The sequence below is a fragment of the Cryptomeria japonica genome, chromosome 10 (genome assembly GCF_030272615.1).
Source record: "Cryptomeria japonica chromosome 10, Sugi_1.0, whole genome shotgun sequence".
NCBI lineage: Eukaryota > Viridiplantae > Streptophyta > Pinopsida > Cupressales > Cupressaceae > Cryptomeria > Cryptomeria japonica.
Genome location: NC_081414.1, coordinates 468300215 through 468318682, shown reverse-complemented (window position 1 = coordinate 468318682; position 18468 = coordinate 468300215). Strand labels below are relative to the sequence as shown.

The following is an 18468-nucleotide window of genomic DNA, read 5'->3' as shown; positions in this document are numbered from 1 at the left end:
ATATTTTATTATTTGCTTGTGCCATTTTTTTTTCTTGCCTAGGCGTATTTTGAAAGTGTGATGGACAAGGGGGCCTTAGAAAATTCTTTGACAAGGCGGACTTTAGAAGACATGATGAAAGTTGCATACACTTAGCCATTTTCATGCCTTGGTTTCTTGTTTGTTTAACCTTGAGCAGGGATTTGTTAACCATTGCCATGAGTTAGTTGACCCTTGGTAGGAGTTTGCCATCCGTCGGACAATTTTCCTTGGAAATGAGGTGCACTTTGAAAATTGTCAGACATTTTTGGTGCATGAATAAGCTTAACCTTAGGCAGGAGTTAATAACTCTTGCCATGGGTTAGTTAACTCTTGGCAAGAGTTTAACACTTGTTGGATAATTTTTCTTGGACAACTTTTTAATTGATCCTGCTCAAACTTCTTCCACATTTGACATCTTTAGACAATTTTAACTGATCGTCTGCCATTCTATCCTTGAGCCTTGTTGAACTTGTCTGAACATCTACCATTTTTACTTCTCCAACTTCGGCGAAATTTTCAATGTGCCATATTCGAACCCTTCAACAGTGTTCATGTCATGTTGATACCTTGTTGGTTCATCTGAATAGAAACCCTAAACCCTAATTAGGGTTTCTACCCTGCCTTTTGCACTTAGAAACCTCATTTCTGAAATCTGAGAACATGGGTACTGATATTATAGTTGATCTTCTGGAACAAAACCCTAATTAGGGTTTGCATCTTGCTTTTTGCCCTTAAAGACATAATTTTCAAAATTTGAGAACATGGGTAGGAATAATTTGGTATGAAGATTGAAACCCTAATCACGGAAAAAGCAAAAAAATTCAAACCCTTGATTTATATACTTAGAAGCAAAAAATTTTGAATCTGAAGACATGGGTAGGATCAAAACGACCTAAAGAACAAAACCCTAATCTCAAAAAGAAGCAAAATTTTTTAAGCCCTACTTTTTAGAGGCGAGATTTTCAAATTCCGACAAAATGGGTAGTAATAAAATATCTCAAAGAACAAAACCCACAAACTTTCAAAAAAGCAGAAAAAGCAAAAATTTCTAAAAATAGCAGGTTGTCAGAATTGACCCAAAGCAATTGCAATCCTCATCCTTCAGACCTTCTAAACACTTTGACAACACTTATTCTGAGCATAAATTCTCAGTCTGGCCTGGAATGACCTCAAAACTCTAACTCTTAACTCTCAAAATGAAGATTTATGAAAATGCAGAGCTAGGACAAAACCTAAAAAAAAGAAAATAGGGGGTCCCCATCTGTGATGGGGCGATGTGTGAATTAGGTCACAACAGGTCCCCATTTGCAATGGAGCGATGTGTGAAAACGTCACAACACTATAGTGTCATGATTGACAGTATTGATGCTAACAATGATGAGTTGTGTCAAATGACAATGACGTAGTTGATGTAGTCCTTAACTATCAGAATATTGGGAGATTGTTGTCAGATGGATGATGGTTGCAAATGCTATGTGTTGTGGGTGTCCACCTTCTTGGTGTCTGATGTCTATACTCAGGATGATGAAATCATTGTAAACTATAATGCATAAATGTTCCTGGTTAAATGTCTATACTTAAGGAGTAGTGGTATGATCTTGATGGTGTAAAGCAGTGATGATGATAATGATGCATTAAGAATAGTGATAATAAATTTGTTTATATGAGGCTCGCTTTTGTATACTGATCTTCAAGGCAGTGGTGTTGCTGATGTGCTTGACTGGTTGCAAAGATGGTCATATCATATTAAGGATGAGGATTAGAAGCATGGTAATAAAGTTGATATGATTGTGATAATCTTATGTATGCTACAGGATGATGGTTTATGGTGTTTTCGGGACAATCTGGTCCTTGGAAGATTGATGGAGTATGTTGTGCCAAGAACGTATGCCAGAGATAGGTTGGAAGAATGCTTTGCATTTCTCCGCATTTGATGATTTGGTCTTGCAAATATGAACATAATGTGTATGCTCTGAGGACATTGCACTCCTATCTTATCAGGTCCTTGATGTTGCAGCGGATGTGGTTGATATTTACAGTTTGCTAGGAGTCTGGCTGTCTGTCAGAATTGGTCTAGCAAATGCTCCGCATTTCTCCACGGTTATTCAAGAGCTGCAGCTTGGAGGACATGCTTAAAACATTTCCGTTGTGTCTCAATTCAAGTTTCAAGTGTTGATGTTGTCTATATGTGGTGATAATGGTGTCTTGTTCATGACTATGTCCTCTAACCTTCCAAAATGAAGTCGTATATATCAAGTTGTGTTGTGCCAATATGTTTTTGATGCTACAATGGGAAAGTACTTGGGAATGTTGTTGGATGTTCAAGGAACATCCTTGCATGCTTCGCATGATGTAAAAAGATCTGTTTGTTGCTGCATTGTGTCTAGCATTTGTGTTTCAAGGTAACTACTCTGGTTTAGCCAACAAAATTTGTTCTCCTGCTTGCGGTGTATCCTTGGGCATCTTCGCTCACTCTGAAGTTTGTGTTATGTTGCATTTGGGTCCTACTATGGCATGTGGGGATCCACATTGAGTAAATTCATCTGGAAGATATGTTTTTGGGCCGACTAGTAATAAGCTACATGGCTTATCAGCACATTACCTTGTTCTCGACTTTAGAGGATGTGTGCTACCATGTAAATTGTTTGAGATAGCTTAGCAAGATGTGATATGATGCTTTTAGGTCCTCTCTATCTTCTAGATTGGACCACCTTCACCACAGTTGTATTTTGGTGGCCAACTTGATAGGACCTATGTTTGTCCCTTGCTCTAGCCAACCTAATTGATGTTTGCAATGAAAAGGATGGTATATATAGAAGATCAAATCGATATTGATGGAGTGGATGAGTGTGTGAATCAATGAATGTGTTGTGTTTACATGACCATATCATTTGCAGAGTCAGTGATGCAAAGTTGAGTTAGAAGAAGTGTGAGGTGATTGTTCTAAAATTGGTCATTTGAAATAGAGATTCAAGGGCAACTTCATACTTGGAGATTGTTGGAGGCATTGTTGTTGAAGGCCTATTCATCTCAATTCACATATTCATGTACCTTGCTCGAAGATAGTGATTCTCCCTAGCAAGTCTTGTATCTTGCCTTAAGGCAATGTGTCTTAGCCTGCAAGTCCTTTGTATCTTGCCCTGGGGTAGTGCACCTCAACGTCCAAGTCCTTCAAGGAGCAGTGAGCTTCCTTGGCAGTGAACCTAAATCAAATATTGCAATCATGATTCATATATTGTGAGTTGACTCTCACCATGTTTTTTCCTTGTTTGGGTTTTCCATGTAAATTTGGTGTTCTATTGTGTATGGTGTTCATTGTTTCATTGTTTCATATCTCTGTTGATGCTTATCAGAATAAGGATTAATTGAATGTTAAGTTATGATTTAAAATTTTAAGTAGACTAATTCACCCCCCCCCCCTCTTAGTGTTGGGGTATGTTTAACACTCCTTCAATTGTAATTTGGCAATATTGACACCTTAAAGTGGCACCAAACTCCCTATTGTAGCCTCTCCAGTCATGATGTGCTTGTATGATCCAAATTTGGCGCCGTTTGTAATATTCCCCTTAATTTTTATTTTATTTTCAATAGCAAGATTACAATCACACCAATCACCCGTTAGGGTTAGAATAATGAAATCCAAACAACTGAAGGGAACCCTACACCTTTTGATCATCGAGAGCCCAGACTGAGAGGGTGAGAGCATACGGTAGCAGGGGATCGTTAGTCATAATCTGTTGAAGTGTTGAATACAATAATAGGCGGGAAGCCAACCCCTTCCGCTTATCCAGCAAGTGAATCAAGAAGCTTGGCGGTAAACCAACCAAGAGAACAACACTCCCAAAACACAAATCACTCAACCACAATGTTTCGGCAAGAGGACTGAACACACCAAACAAGCTCAACTCAACCACTTATGCAGCGGGAGGATCATTACAACAAACATCACTCAACCGCTTATGCAGCAGGAGGACCATTACAAACAGATCACTCAACCGCTTATGCAGCAGGAGGATTGAGTAACAAATATCAAAATATAGGTGGCAAGCCAGCCTCTTCCACTTTCCAGTGGGAATGCTTACAATCCATAAATGGTTAGTAGTACTACTACTTAACCTTACAATATAAAATAGAGAGATAGAATAGAGAAGTAATGCTGTCCAATGCTGATAAATTTCTTCAAACAATTACTAACTCCCAAAAGATCCTTCAAAATGAATTCATGAAATCCTAGGATTAATAACACGCAGACCAGCAACTTCAAGAAACTAAGAAATGCTCAATTCTCTCTCCAAACTCACCCAAAAACACCCCAAATCACTCCCAAATCAACTAACCTACTCACACTACAAAAGGCACTCCCAAACACCAACTTCTGGAAATCTGTAATTTTACGACAGCAAGCTGAAAACCCACCAAACCACTCATATCTTTCTCTATACTCAACAAAAAAACCCCAAACTAGATGCAAATGAAAGATAAAAAGAAGGCGATAAGGATAGAATAGATAAACAGCAACCAACAATGCCCCAAACCCAAGACACACAACCCAAAGCACCTCCAGCATAAGGCGTACCAAAGCAAAAGTTTGATTTGCAATATAAATTCCAATACACCACGAAAACCAATGCAAACTTACAGGAAGAATTGCCTAGGACATCGAAAACCAAGGAGCCAATACCCAGAAGCAGCAGGAGGTCACACAGAGACTTATGAATGAAAATATGCTTCAGCCATGACTTCCCCAGCAGCCTGGAAACACACCAAAACTCGAACTACAGCAAAACCAGCAATTCCACACTTCAACAAACTCGCAAATATCACTAAAAGGACAGGTAAAACAGCTAGGTATTGTCTTGCAAGTACGAAACTGCACTTAGCTAGGAAGGCTCACTTCGAAGCTCAGATTTCAATTGCCAAACTGACAGCATAACGATGCAATTTTTCAAGATATCCAAATGGGAGGCCAAGTATCTATATTTATAGGTTTTTTCCCTCTGAAATTCAAATGTAAATGCTCCCAAATTCACCTCTCCAATTTGCATTTCATTTCACTATCACATGGTGTCCAAATGACATTTTATTTCATTTCCCAAGGTGGGCGCCCAAGTTGCATTTTAACCAATAATTAAACAAGTTCGAACTTGCCTAATTCTTCAACAATAACTTAATGCATTCTTCAAATTTCAATGCCTAACTTAGGAAATAATAACATTGATATTAGATATAAATATGTCTTTTCCTAAGTCACCCAATATAACATTAATCAGTAATAAAATAATTAAATATTAAAACTTAGGATAAGGAAATAATATTTAATTAGATCACTTATGACTCCAATACTGATTATCAACAAAATCCAGGATGAAGCTAAGCAATGAAGACCACTGAACTGCTACAAGAACAGGACCCTGTCCAAACTGCTAAAAATAGAATTGCTCAATACTGCCACTTACTAAAAATAGTAAGTCATGGAATACTCCTCCAAAAAACATGATCTTCGCACCCGGAGAAAGAGCTTGGAAAGCTCAGTAAGACAGCATCATCCAAACAGCCAAACCCTAACTTACTAAAAATACTAAGTTCTCACTTCACCAAAGAATCAAATGCATGTTATGCCACCCTAGAGCCCATGAAAAACCCAGAAAGAAACCATAGACAGAACTGAAGAATTCCCTCCTGGTAAACCCAAAAAAGCTCGAGTAGAACTCCACAAAAGTTGGAAACCCTAATTCTCCTTTCCAGATAGCCTATGGGTCTCTGGAATAGGCTAATGGACCACTGAACTAATTACTGCGGAGAAAGCGACATTACACCCTTCTTTCTAGTTGTCGAGTGGTTGCCAACTATAACCGCCCCTACTACTCTCTTCTTAGTTGATATGTACCAGTTCTCCTCTTTCACAATCGTTTGTCCCTTGCAAAGCATGAATTGGAATCTGCAATATAGCTGATCAGAGCATTGGATATCTGCTAGCAACGGTAGGGTTGACGTCCTACCTTGCAAGTCCCTAAGATTTGCATCCCAAGAGACAAAGCATTCGTTAAATGCTAATAGCATAAATAACTTCCATATCCCTCTTCACATCCACCACCAAATTTATATAGATTGCTCTTTAAGTCGGCCAAGATTAGAAAATCGACCCAAATAAATTCCCAAATAAGTCGGCCTCCATGATAAAACAAAATATTTAATAATAAAATGCTAGTTGGCCCAATACACAACCACCACAAGCTGTAAAAGTTGGCCCAGAACTTTATTTTAAAATATTTAATAATTTCATCTATTAAAACTTTATTTATTATTTAATATTTGGGGCTGGCCGACCCAAACCGAAAAGGGTATCATCACATATATGGTACAAACTACAAACATCATAAAACACATATGTCATCAGGTTTGCCAAATTCAATCCATAAAGTTCAAAATTTGGAAAACTTTCTAAAAAGGGGCCCTAAAATTCATATTGAAAAGGGTCAGGGTTTTCTATTAAAAAAAAAATTTAAATGTTTGCATTAGAGTTTTTTTTTTTTAAATCTACACTAAGACTCGAGACATGTCACAAGCTTTGAATGTCAATTCAGACTTCCATATTTGTCTTGCAACTTTGCAAAGAGGAAGTTTTGATCATTGATTGTTCCCTTCAATGTGCTAATGGTAATGGAAGCCACTCATTGTTTCAAAGCCAATTTGGAAACATTTTGTTGAGCAATGACTCCAGCAATGGTGTATATAGAAGCTCAAAAAAGCATCACTCTTCTCTTCTAAGGTAACTTCTCTTTCCAAACACGATCTTGAGGCAGTGAGGTTCATACATGACCACAGAGTGCATGTGGTGACAAATCCTCTTGGAATAAGGAGAAGAAAGAAGTGGATTCATCCTTCTACTCATATAAGAATCTGGGGCTTAATAGGCCAACACTGGGGTGTGAATAAACTAAGTTCAGCTTGGTCTAAAAGTCAATCCAAAGATTGTCAGCTTGCGAAAGGTGTTGTGGCAATTTGCACAAGGGCTGTAGATAGCAAGTTGAGTGGGGATGAAATGCAGCTGAAAATAAACCTATTGCAAATCAAAATAATTCTGGTGAACTTCCTGGCGACAGGAGCTGTTCTTTTATATTTTGGGGACAAGAACTGCACAGACAATAAATTCTAAAATAAAACAAACAATTTATTAACAAAAAACAAACCTTCTCATCAAATCAATAATGCTGAAATCAAACTTTAATGAACTATTACAAACCAAGCTCAAATCACGAAATGTTTTATCAAACTAGACTTTAATGGAAATACTGAAATGTCAATCACATGACTATTAAAGTTTAAAAGAGGAAAAGAAACAACACAGAGAAAATAAAACGTCACCAAGCTTCCCCAAGGAGTGGACCCTTGCTCCTAGTTCACACGGTGGATAGAACGGAAGCCTTCTTACACTGATTTTATCAGACCAAACGCTGTTTTATTTATCACAAGAATAATACAAAAGTTTGCTCTCTTTACTAGTTTACATAACATGCATATTTATATGCCAATAAAATGGAAAGGAATGGCTCATGTAAAGCCTTGGTTACTATCCACAAAGGAAGAACAGTTATGTTATAATAGACAGCAGAAAATAGGATATGGGAATATTTCTCCAGCTGGCAATAACTAATGCTTACAGTTTTCTCCTCCAACAATTATGCAATCGCCCTGTTTATTATACATTAGCACTATAACCAAAGAGCCAACTAACACCACCGTGGAGGCTGATGTCATCCATGAGAATTGTGACTTTGAATACCAACTTTGATCGTGACAGGAAGTTTCTGCGTGAAAGGTGACAGGATGTTCCTATGAAACAGGTGACAAGAAGTCTGCATGCTACAAGCTATATTTTCCAAGGCTTGAAATCACAATGCTTATTAGTAAAGACTATATTAAATACCACTTATATATATGTAATCATATGATATAGAAGATCAAATCGGTGTTGATGGAGTGGATGAGTGTGTGAAATCACAATGCTTATTAGTAAAGACTATATTAAATACCACTTATATATATGTAATCATATGCAACATAAAGGTGACAAAATGGTATGATATAGAACAGAAATGGAATGTGGGAATGGATATGAAGGTGCATGAAATAGGATGAAATATGGTATAAAATGGGACATAATTGGCTCTCATCAAGGCCTCAAGTTTACTCTTCATCCACAAAGGGTGAAAAAGTGTTGAAGAAGTTCGACTTGAAATAGGCGTTGAAGGCTGGAGCAATAGACTAATTGGCACAAGAATCTACCTTCATAGTTTGTTCTTTTTTTTTTGGTTTTTTTTTTTTGCAATTTAAGCATTGTGACTTTTGTTTTTTTTTTGTTTTTTATCAAAATTTATACATTCGACTTTAAAATGTTTCAATTGTTTTTTTATATTTAAATTTCATGTTTTAGATTTTTTATGATTCAAACATATAAATTAAAATCTTGAGCCTATTTATATTTTAATATTTTTAAACCTATCCCCCCATCTTAACAGTTGCCCTACCTCAAATAATGGGGGCAGCCCACTAATGTCAAGGACTATCCAATGTCCCCACCCCACTAGTTGTAGGGTTCAGATGTTAAGTAGTATGTAACGGAAGGAGATGCTCTCCCTCAGTCTAGGAGAGGGATTCAATCTCGATGCACTGGTCAGTAGCTATCCTTCGAAATAGAGAAAATTCTTCCAAATGCTCACTGCTTTTGTCTCTACAGCATTGATTTGGAGTAAGTAACTAGATCGATCCACTTGTGCCACTGGGGCCAATCCCAGCCAAAACCCAATGTGATTGGATGGACCAAGACCAACGAACTGCTTTATCTTCCGAGGGTTCAGCTAGACCCCTAGAAGATAAATGGCTAGAACCTTCAAGAATTATAAATCTATATCTTCCCACCCACCCGTTGTCATAACATATTTAGAATTTAATATTATGTTAATTATTATTTTATAATAAAAAAATTGCAAATGAATATTAGTCAAATTTAATGGTGATTGTTTTTGGAGAATTTCAAATTTGACAAACTTAATCCGAATTTTACCGTTGCTGAACACAAATGCGAACATGAACCTCATGACATTGAAACACATCAATGAGATCCCTTTTGCCCAACCTTGCTTGACCTATTGACAGTTTCTGCTCACTCTGTAACATTTTATAAGCCCCTTGAGAAAGAAAGAGGAAAGAAGAGTAGTAAAGCTGACCCATTGCTAAGATTTTATCAATAGATTAACCTTTTCGGCACAGGAGATCAAGACTACTCCCAGTTCAAACTTTTTTGCCAAATCTGGCCATCATCCACTTCCACTGCTCAGTGACAGATAACTGGATGCCATGAATGTACAATAGCTTTTTTTTCCCTCACTTATGCTTTATCTGCTGCTGTGAAACAAGTGCCCCATACAGACTGTCAAGTCACTTCAGATCGCAAGATAGAGTCATCAGCGGAGTGAACATTTGCAATTGACAATCCCCCAGTCAAGATATTCCTTTAATTTTTCATGCATCAATTTATTGCTAATTTGTATTTTTTCTAAAGTTTTTGGCATACTACATTGCTTTTGTGTTCCCAAAACTTTTTTCAAGATCTTGTCTAGACTCAGGTCCCACGTTAACTCTTGACCCTTCAACTTGCTTAGTTTTAAAAATACCAATCAAATAACATTATCTTCAACAGAGGGACACAAAACTCTACAGAAAGACACAGTTTTCCAGAACATACAAACTCTACATAATGACTAAAACAATCTAGATCCAGGAGCTAAGGCAATATTAGCCTGCCAAGCCACACAAATTCCCATCAAAACAATACCACTCTATGAACATCTGCTGTGTTGCAGTAGCTTGTTTAAAAATTCTGCCTGAATTGCAGCTAGAACTCGTCCAGTGCATAAGTATAATAGAATATTTATTGATTAAGAAAGATCATAATATAAATAGTACTGCTACAAGAAGATGGAAAACAGCCAACATATTCGGCCCCCTTTATATCATCAAGATAGACTTCGATGGCCCCTTTCCAAGAGGTATACCATGATTGAAATTTTGATGGGACTTCTTAAGAGAATCTAGGCAAGGCAGGACAAGACAGCCAGCTCTATAATAAAATAAGACACCATCTTATTATGTAGAATAGGTTGGGAAGAGATTCTAGAAAGCATAGAAATATATTAACTATAATCATAGGCCTCGAGATGTCAATAGACAAAAGCCTGAAGAACTCCAAGTTGAAAAATACTCATTGATTATCAACTGACTGGAAAATAGATGTGATATCACACATCTAACTTTCTAGGATTAGATCCAGGATATACCACTTATAAAGGACCTTTAGAAAGAGAGTTTAAATCACATGTGAAGGAACATGAATAATTGGGCAGCAGGCTAATAAACTGGCCAACTTTGGAGTAAAATCAGACCAGAGCTATATTTATGTGTTAACTAAGGATGACAGCACAGAAGACACTTTGACTAAAACCTGATAGCAAGCAGCATTTGGATGCAATAAAATAATTAAGAACTTGTCACCTCTGCACGACAAGAATGAAACTTTTAAAAAAGGTAACTAAATTATGACAAGTTATTTTCGAGGCAGTGTAGCAGTTGTCCCTGCCCTTTAAAACCAACAAAAGCAAACAGATTAGCCTGGTGCATGAGGGAAATTTACATTGAAAATCCCCATCGACATGCAATATTTCTGTTTTTGACTCACAAGCTCTAAAACTCTATTGAATATTCTAGTTTCAGTTTTGGGGAGAGATCATGTCATTAAGGCAAGCATTTGGACAAGAGTTTGACTGCCTTCATCTTTCCCTGAATGGTCAAATGGTTCCACCACTGTCATTTGGCCTAGACAAGAACCTCCTTGTATGGGCAGGCCCTCAGTTAACTAGCCTGCATGCAATTTTGTTATCTTTGTGCTTCTAGGGTAGCAATTTTTTGGATGCCAGCCAGGCTGGCCTGCATACATTATGTGAGTAGAATTGTTGATGGAAATCGCCAGACCCAAAAGGCCATGGTGGAGTTTCTAAGAAACTTCAAACGAATTCGGCATGCTTTGGAAACATTTGGCATGTTCTTTAGGATGGTGAATGTAGACTCTAGGGCTTGGAAAAACTGGAATGAATTCAATTTGGACAGAATATCAACAACTAACAAGGTTAATTGTTAGTTGAATTTGACATCAGAAGTCGTTGATGTGTATTACTGATCCATAAACTAGGTGGAGATAGTCCAGTACATAATTCATCAACTCAGATTCTACACTTCCCTAATCTTGATTGCACAAGTTGTTGTTCGGGATGCATATGGAAAAGAGGTCCTTACAATTGCACTTTAGAGTTCTGTAAATCAAAGAACAAAGTAATGGAATATGTGTCTAAAGGGAAATAGCATAAGAAAAACATTAAGAATAGGAAACAACAGTAATATAACTTTGGGAAAGAAAAATGAGGAACAATCTCCAAAAGAGTGAGATGTTGCCCTCCTCAAGCCACTATCTTATGAGCTGTTACAATGGTTTCTTGCCTTAAACAAGGCTTTCAAGGCCTCCTTCTTGCCTAAAACAGCAATGTCCCACAACATAAAAGCTCTCCAATGTTCACATGCTCCACTGCAACTCCCTACGACTCATAGGTTGCCAGCTAAAACTTCATATGAACAATAAGGAAGTACTACCCACCTACAATGACCTATCTTGGAGGTTTATAACAAAATGAGCTACCAAAAGGGTCAATGAAGAAAGCTCAAGTGTCTTTGTAACTGAAAGGAATCATTTTGACACATTTTGGAGCTCATGGAACCTTGCAACCCCTGTCTCTGTCATCTTCTACAACATGTACAACCATGGTAGAACCAAATCTCACATGCAGTTCTGACATAGGCAGGTTCAACCCCAGTCAAACAATGTTATCTTTTCCTTTGTCAGGTCCTGTTGCTCAGTTGCTTATTCCTCATCTTTGACAAACAGTAATTGCTACTCAATTTAAGTGTCATTTTTCAAGAACGATCCTTCAAGTTGTGTTAAGCATGAGAGGTTAGCTTCAATGAGAGCATTAAGTGACCAAGATAGCTACTTGACTAACACAATTGGTCGAATTTCAGGTCAATTCCATCCTAGAAATGTACCATGAAGCCCTAGCAAAGAATAATTTGAAGTCCAAGCTTCTATTCAATGTTCCAATTTTGTGGAGATTACTCTACATCATCCTTCATTACCTTCCATAAATAGAATATCAATAGGTGTTAATATTAATATAGAATGTATGAACTTAAGAAATGAGAGTCGCTAAGACTTGGTGAGTCCGAGACAAGCTAGGCTAGCCGAGTCTAGGAGACTCGGCCTTTGAGTCTTTCCCAGACCCGCCAAGTCTTGGCAAGTCTAGGCCTAAGATTCGGCCATTTTAATTTTATTTTTTTAAACTTACGAAATTTCAATGCTTGTTTGGTATAAGACATGCCCATCTAGGATTTTAAATATCTGAAAATGGTGTGCACCATGAAGGTTTATGTGGTTTTGAAGGTCTTCATTTGCGCTTGGTGGCAAAGGCTCCACCACTCGAAACCTGGGTACTGTCCCCAGACCTGCCCCTTGACCCTTCTAGGAGTGTTGCCCCTTGACCCTTCTAGGAGGGGTGCTGCCCCCAAACTATAAGTCTAAGCAAGTAATAGGTCAATAATGAATCATGATCATAAAAAGCTATAAAATACATATCCCTTGTTGCGAATCTCCACATATTCACAACCAAAGCCACAATTAAGGATTATCTTGCTTCATACATTGGGCAACTTGTTTAATATATAAGGACCACAATTGGCAAAGTTAGCATGCTATAGTCCTTGTACTGCTAAATACAAATTAAGTCATAGTTGGCAAGAAATGTCATTTACATAGACAACTCATTGAAGAATCCCATCTATTAGTATCCTAGCTAAAGTCTAAATAGAACATAACCATTTATCTTTTTACTTAACCACTCCTCTTTGTTAAGGAGCTTGTCAACAAAACATGCAGTCTTGAAGGCTTCAAAAAAAAAATTTTAAAAAAAATCCTCACTTGAATACATGCCAATCATTGACACACAAACAAATATCATGGCTACATCATCATCCAAGACCTATCTTAGACGCCAATGTATGACTTGTCATGATGTTGGGATGAGTAATACAATCTCCTTTAAGCCATAGGCTTATAATTTTAGTCTTGATATTTGTTTTGATGCCATGGATTTCATATTTCATGTGTTTTGTATACATTTGACAATATTTACATATCTGAGTGTGTTGTTTCCTTCAGCTAAAATTTGCATTTATATTTATACTTATGTGATCAATGTATACTTGTGTATGTGGTCAAATTAGCTTCTATTTGATGGTGTTATTGTGTCTGAAGGTGTAATTATTAAAGTGTTCATGAAATAAGTTTTTAAATCCTTAAAATTCTTTGAATTTCTTGGGTTTTTCAATTTGCCAGGTTTTTGCAAAGTCCGGGGCACCGAGTCCTAGTCAAAAATCATCTTGCCCAATCCAAGCCGAGCCCAAGTGTCATAACTTGGTTTCTAAATATCAGAAAACAGGATACCCTTCCAAAAGAATTGTATAAACAAAATTAAACCTAAAAAAGTAACTAACATAAGTAGCATTTTTCTTAACCATTCAACAATTAATTTGCATACAACAAATTTATATTAAAACAAAATTAACGTTTGCAAACACTGATTAATCAATTACCTGATTTCCTCCGACCAGAATTGCACTTTGCATCCTTGTCTTCGTTGTGTCAACTGGGTGCATAATACTTTCACCAAAAGCCCCAGCCAAACCCCCCCAGAGGAATTCTCGTAAGACTAAGATCCATATAAGAACAAAAATAATCATTGTGCTGCTGTTTAACATTCATATAAAAAAAGAATACAAATGATAGAAACGAACAAGATAACATTAAATATCCGTATAAGACAAAAGCCAGTGAATACATCTGAAACATTACAGTTCATAAACCCCGAAATAATCTGACATATTAAGACTGTACATGGAATAAGATAGAAACGGGTAATAAACAAGAACAAAATCTCGGTCATAATATCCTACCATAGAAATGTATTTTTTTCAAAATCTTTATTAATTAATAGGACATTGTCAGCTGGGAAATAGCATCATCTGGAGAAGTCTCTGACATCAAACAAACGTTCTCAATCCTTCAAGTTAGTCTCGCAAGATTTCTCAATGCGGCGAGACTATCAACGCACAAAGAGTTAATCCGTTCATCAAAATGATAAGGAAGTTTCGCACCAACTATGCATAAGTTCTTCATTTATCAAAACCAAATTCAGATTTTCTTTGGAGACTTTCAGAGCGCAGATATTCAATTTTCCCAGCAATTTCAGTGTCGAAACAGATTGAAGTAAGCAGAATTTCCTAAGTTCGCAATATGTGATCTGAATTGTCTAGTACATGCACATATCATAATTGAACTTTACATTAACTAACTATGAGGTACAAGAATTGTTTGTATCAGGTAGAAAAGTAATGTTGTCTACTCACGTGGAAAGCCACCTCCTTCGACAGGCACAAACGTTCTGAGCACATTGCCATTGCCATTAACACTTTCCTTCGACGACTCCGCCATTGGCAGCCCGCTCGCTCTGCTAAGCTCGCACAGCCACTTTCTCCTTGTGTTGTTGCTCGACGACAGGCAAGAGCCAGAGGCACCGAGACTAAATTGAAATGGCCCCGTCAGTAGCTACTCCCACCCTGACAATTATTTAATCAAATTTAGAGGGAACTTTTATCTACGTTAAAAACGCTCGAAGGCAGTCATTTTAGGGTTTAGATGCCCCCGGCATATCTCTGTCCCATTGGCTAATTTTAGTTTTGAGGAAGGTAAAAGTTATTCATTTGTTCATTTCTATTTTTTATTGTTTTCAAGTCTAACAATTGAATTTAATTATATTTATGTATTAAAAATAAAAGTATTTCTATAATTATTTTATTTTATTAAAGGTGTTCTTTTTTATGAATATGAATGTTTTAATTTTCAAAATCAAAGATTGAAAGCATGTATTAAGAATATAAGATGATTGAAATCATTGTGGTCATTCACTTTATATTCTTATTATATACATATTTTTATATTTTTTTAGCTTTATTTACATATCATGAAGTTGCTTTTTGGAGCATATAGATCGTTGAGGAGGGCATAGAAAGGAACATTTTTAGCAATGGATGTCAAATAGAAAAGAGATAGCACTATGAATAGAGGGTATGTCAACTTAGTGTTGTATGAAAGGTTGTTTTTTTATAACTTAGAAATCATCGTGGTCATTCACTTTTCATTTGTATCATACGTTTTTTCATCTTTCTTTTTTTGTTTTACTTACATGTCATGAAGTTGCTATTTAGAGCATATGTACATAACCTAGAAAGTGAGGGTGATCACTAAGGGGGGCATAAAAAGGAACATTCATTTACAACAATGGGTATCACAAAGAGAAAAGAGATCTAGCACTGTGAATAGAGGGTATGTCAACTTAGTGTTGTACGAAATGTTGTTTATTTGTAATTTAGATAAACATTCTACCCTGCTAAGGTTAGCAATGATATCCACAGCTTCACTCCATTTGAATCAAAATGACTCTATTTTTCTCACCCAAATCCTTCATCAATTTTTTGTTGGATGTTAGCAAATTATCCATCCCTACAACCAACAAGGATGACAAACTTGTTACCAACATGAGCCAAAATCGCATGCTCATATCTCCAGGCAAAAGATCATCACCCTTGAGAAGAAGGAGACTCGTCTTTGCCATGTGCAGTGGTGTATCTAGATATAAAGAAGGCTATAAAAGATTCCATTAAAACACTCAAAGGGTTCATCTTTCCCAAACTAAACTAGAGTGACCCCAAGGATGTTACACAGGGCAACAAAAATGGTACTCTTAAATGATCTTCTTTTAATGAAATCATTCTTCACCTAAAGGCATCAAACAATTTAGTATGTAATTTATGTCATGTATTTGAAAACTACAAAGATTAAAGCCTATAAAGGCCCTTGTAATTTTACCTTACACTACAAAAATAGTATGATTTAAGGACTAAGGTGAAATTTAGAGGTTTTGAAAAAGCGAGTGTCTTATTTGGCATTTGATAGAGAGACGTTATGATTTTTTATCAAATGTTACTAGAGAAATTGGATGAGCTTGACAATTCTATTTTTTAGTTTTGTAAGGAATATATTTTTGAAAATTTTGAAACCCTAGATTATGCTTTTAATGTTATGTGAGAAAAGATGGTAATGTAAAGTTAGTCGATTATAATTTGAGTATTTTACCCAACCTCTACTTTTTACTTCAAAAGATCTTGGAAATAAGTATGAGGAAGTTGAAGATGAGATTAGTTTGAGTTATAAAGCAAAATTAAATTTCAGATTGACAAAAGAAATGCAAATTGTGGATTTGAACCTAGTGGCATCCATTATGTTAGGTTTTGAAATTATTTTGACACCACCTCACGATGCACTCCATTATTCTTCTACATGTAATATATGATGCACATAGTTTAAGAACATGACAAAACAAAGAAAACCGATATGTGATATTTATGATAAAGATGCACTTTCTCTTCAAAAGAAGGCTACTTTCATGACCATTGTTTGCCTAAGATTTGTTTTGATGCCATTTATCTTTAATCCATTCAAATCATGCATACATTGAATCAATAATAATTCTTCTAAGAAATGTCCATTGAGACACCAATGGATCAAAATTTACCATACTAAAAATTAAGAACATTTCATTTTATTATAAAAAAATTGATCATTTTTACCATCATAGAATAATATCGATATTAATTTTATAGGTATTGTAGACACCTAAAAGTTGCACAATGAATTCAATGAATTTTATTCATTTAATTATCCCTAATCCTTCCAATTAATTAAATTAAGATTTAATTAATATCCTTATTCTTCTAATTAGCCTATTAATCAAATTAAAGATTTGATTAAATCCATTTCCTCTAGCCTAACCTATTAATTAAACTAAGGTTTGATTAAGTACCCTTAGCCATTTAATTGAATAAATCTTATTTATTTAATTAAAATCCCCTTTTCCCCTTTTTGATTAAATTCACATTTAATTAAAATCCCTTTTGCATTTAAATAAATCAAAATTTATTTAAAAATCCCCCTACTTGCAAAATCCTACATTCCCTTAATCATTCTTCTATAAGCCTTCTAATCTGATCCTAATCATGTCCTATTCTCCTAATCATGTCCCATCCCTAAAATTGGGGGAGTCACTTCTCCAAATTTGGAAGAAAGTCTTCAAAATGCATTTAAGACTTTGTCTATTTCAACAAGTTAACTTGTTGAGTCTTCCAAACATGTAAGGCTCTTACATAAACCACTAGTGGTTTTCCTCTTTGGGCAAGTTAGCCTCCAAAGTCTTCAAAAGGCAGTTAATGCCTCTTACAAGCCCACACCCCTTAGCCATGATGGTTGTCCCTTTAACCATTTTCCCATGTTGCACAAGAGTTTACCTCTTGGGTAATAGCATGCCTCCCTGGTTAATGACATTATCCATGATGTCACTCCTTGAGGTTATCCCTGATTGCTTGATTAGCATCTAATGCTTGTTTAGCATCCCCTCAAGCCCTCTCAAGGTGACATTTGTCAACTTGGGATTGGATTGAATCTCCCCCATGGATTGATAACTTTAAATCCTAGCCCTTGTTGAGATTACTCAATCTCAACCATCCATTTCTCTATTTTCCCTATATATAGAGCTCATTCCTTCTTCAATTCATCAAGTCTTTTGTGCATCAAAATTATAGTCACATTGCAGGTTAAGGAGCTCTTTTTGTCATCACCAAGCATCAACATCATCTTCAAGCATCCACAACACATAGTTTAGCTTCATTTAGTTGCATTTTAATCTTCCATCCTAGCTTAATTTTACTTCTTTTATAAGTTTTGCATTCTCATCTTAGTTTAATTAACTCACATAGCATACTTAGCTTTCAATTTGGAATATACTTTTCCTCCTAATCACCTAGCTTGCATCCTTCATCTTCATCTTCATCTCTTAGAACTCACTAGAAACCTAGTTGCATTCATTTCGATTCTAGTAGCATTTTTCATATAACTCGTTCTCTAGGTTGTCATCTTGAGGATCAAGTGCTCTTCCAAGTGAGGGCCACCTTGAATCTTAGAGATCTTTAGAGATAGAGGACAATGAGGCGATTTTAGAGTTTTTAATCTATTCATGTGTTTTGATTTCTAACATCTAATGCAATGCTTCATTGGTGTGTTTGAAGTGTTTTCCCTCTTGCAGTTGGAAGACCACATGTATGGCATACAGGTACAATGCAACATAAATTGGCACTAGGTATGCTTTAAAAAAAAAAGTCTCCAAAATTTCTTACAAT

At 36.2% G+C, this 18468-nt stretch overlaps 1 protein-coding gene across 1 annotated transcript in view; it reads right to left on the bottom strand.

The window, feature by feature from the left end:
* LOC131063384 (uncharacterized) overlaps positions 1–14877 on the bottom strand; it is a 150193-nt gene extending 135316 nt beyond the window's left edge. Inside the window, exons 1-2 of the mRNA XM_057997186.2 lie at positions 14587–14877; positions 13774–13889 (exon numbers count right to left, since the gene is read on the bottom strand). Coding sequence (XP_057853169.1) covers positions 13774–13889; positions 14587–14671 — 201 coding nt within the window. The 5' untranslated portion in view covers positions 14672–14877. The remainder of the gene's footprint in view (positions 1–13773; positions 13890–14586) is intronic.
* Between the last annotated feature and the right edge of the window lie 3591 nt (positions 14878–18468).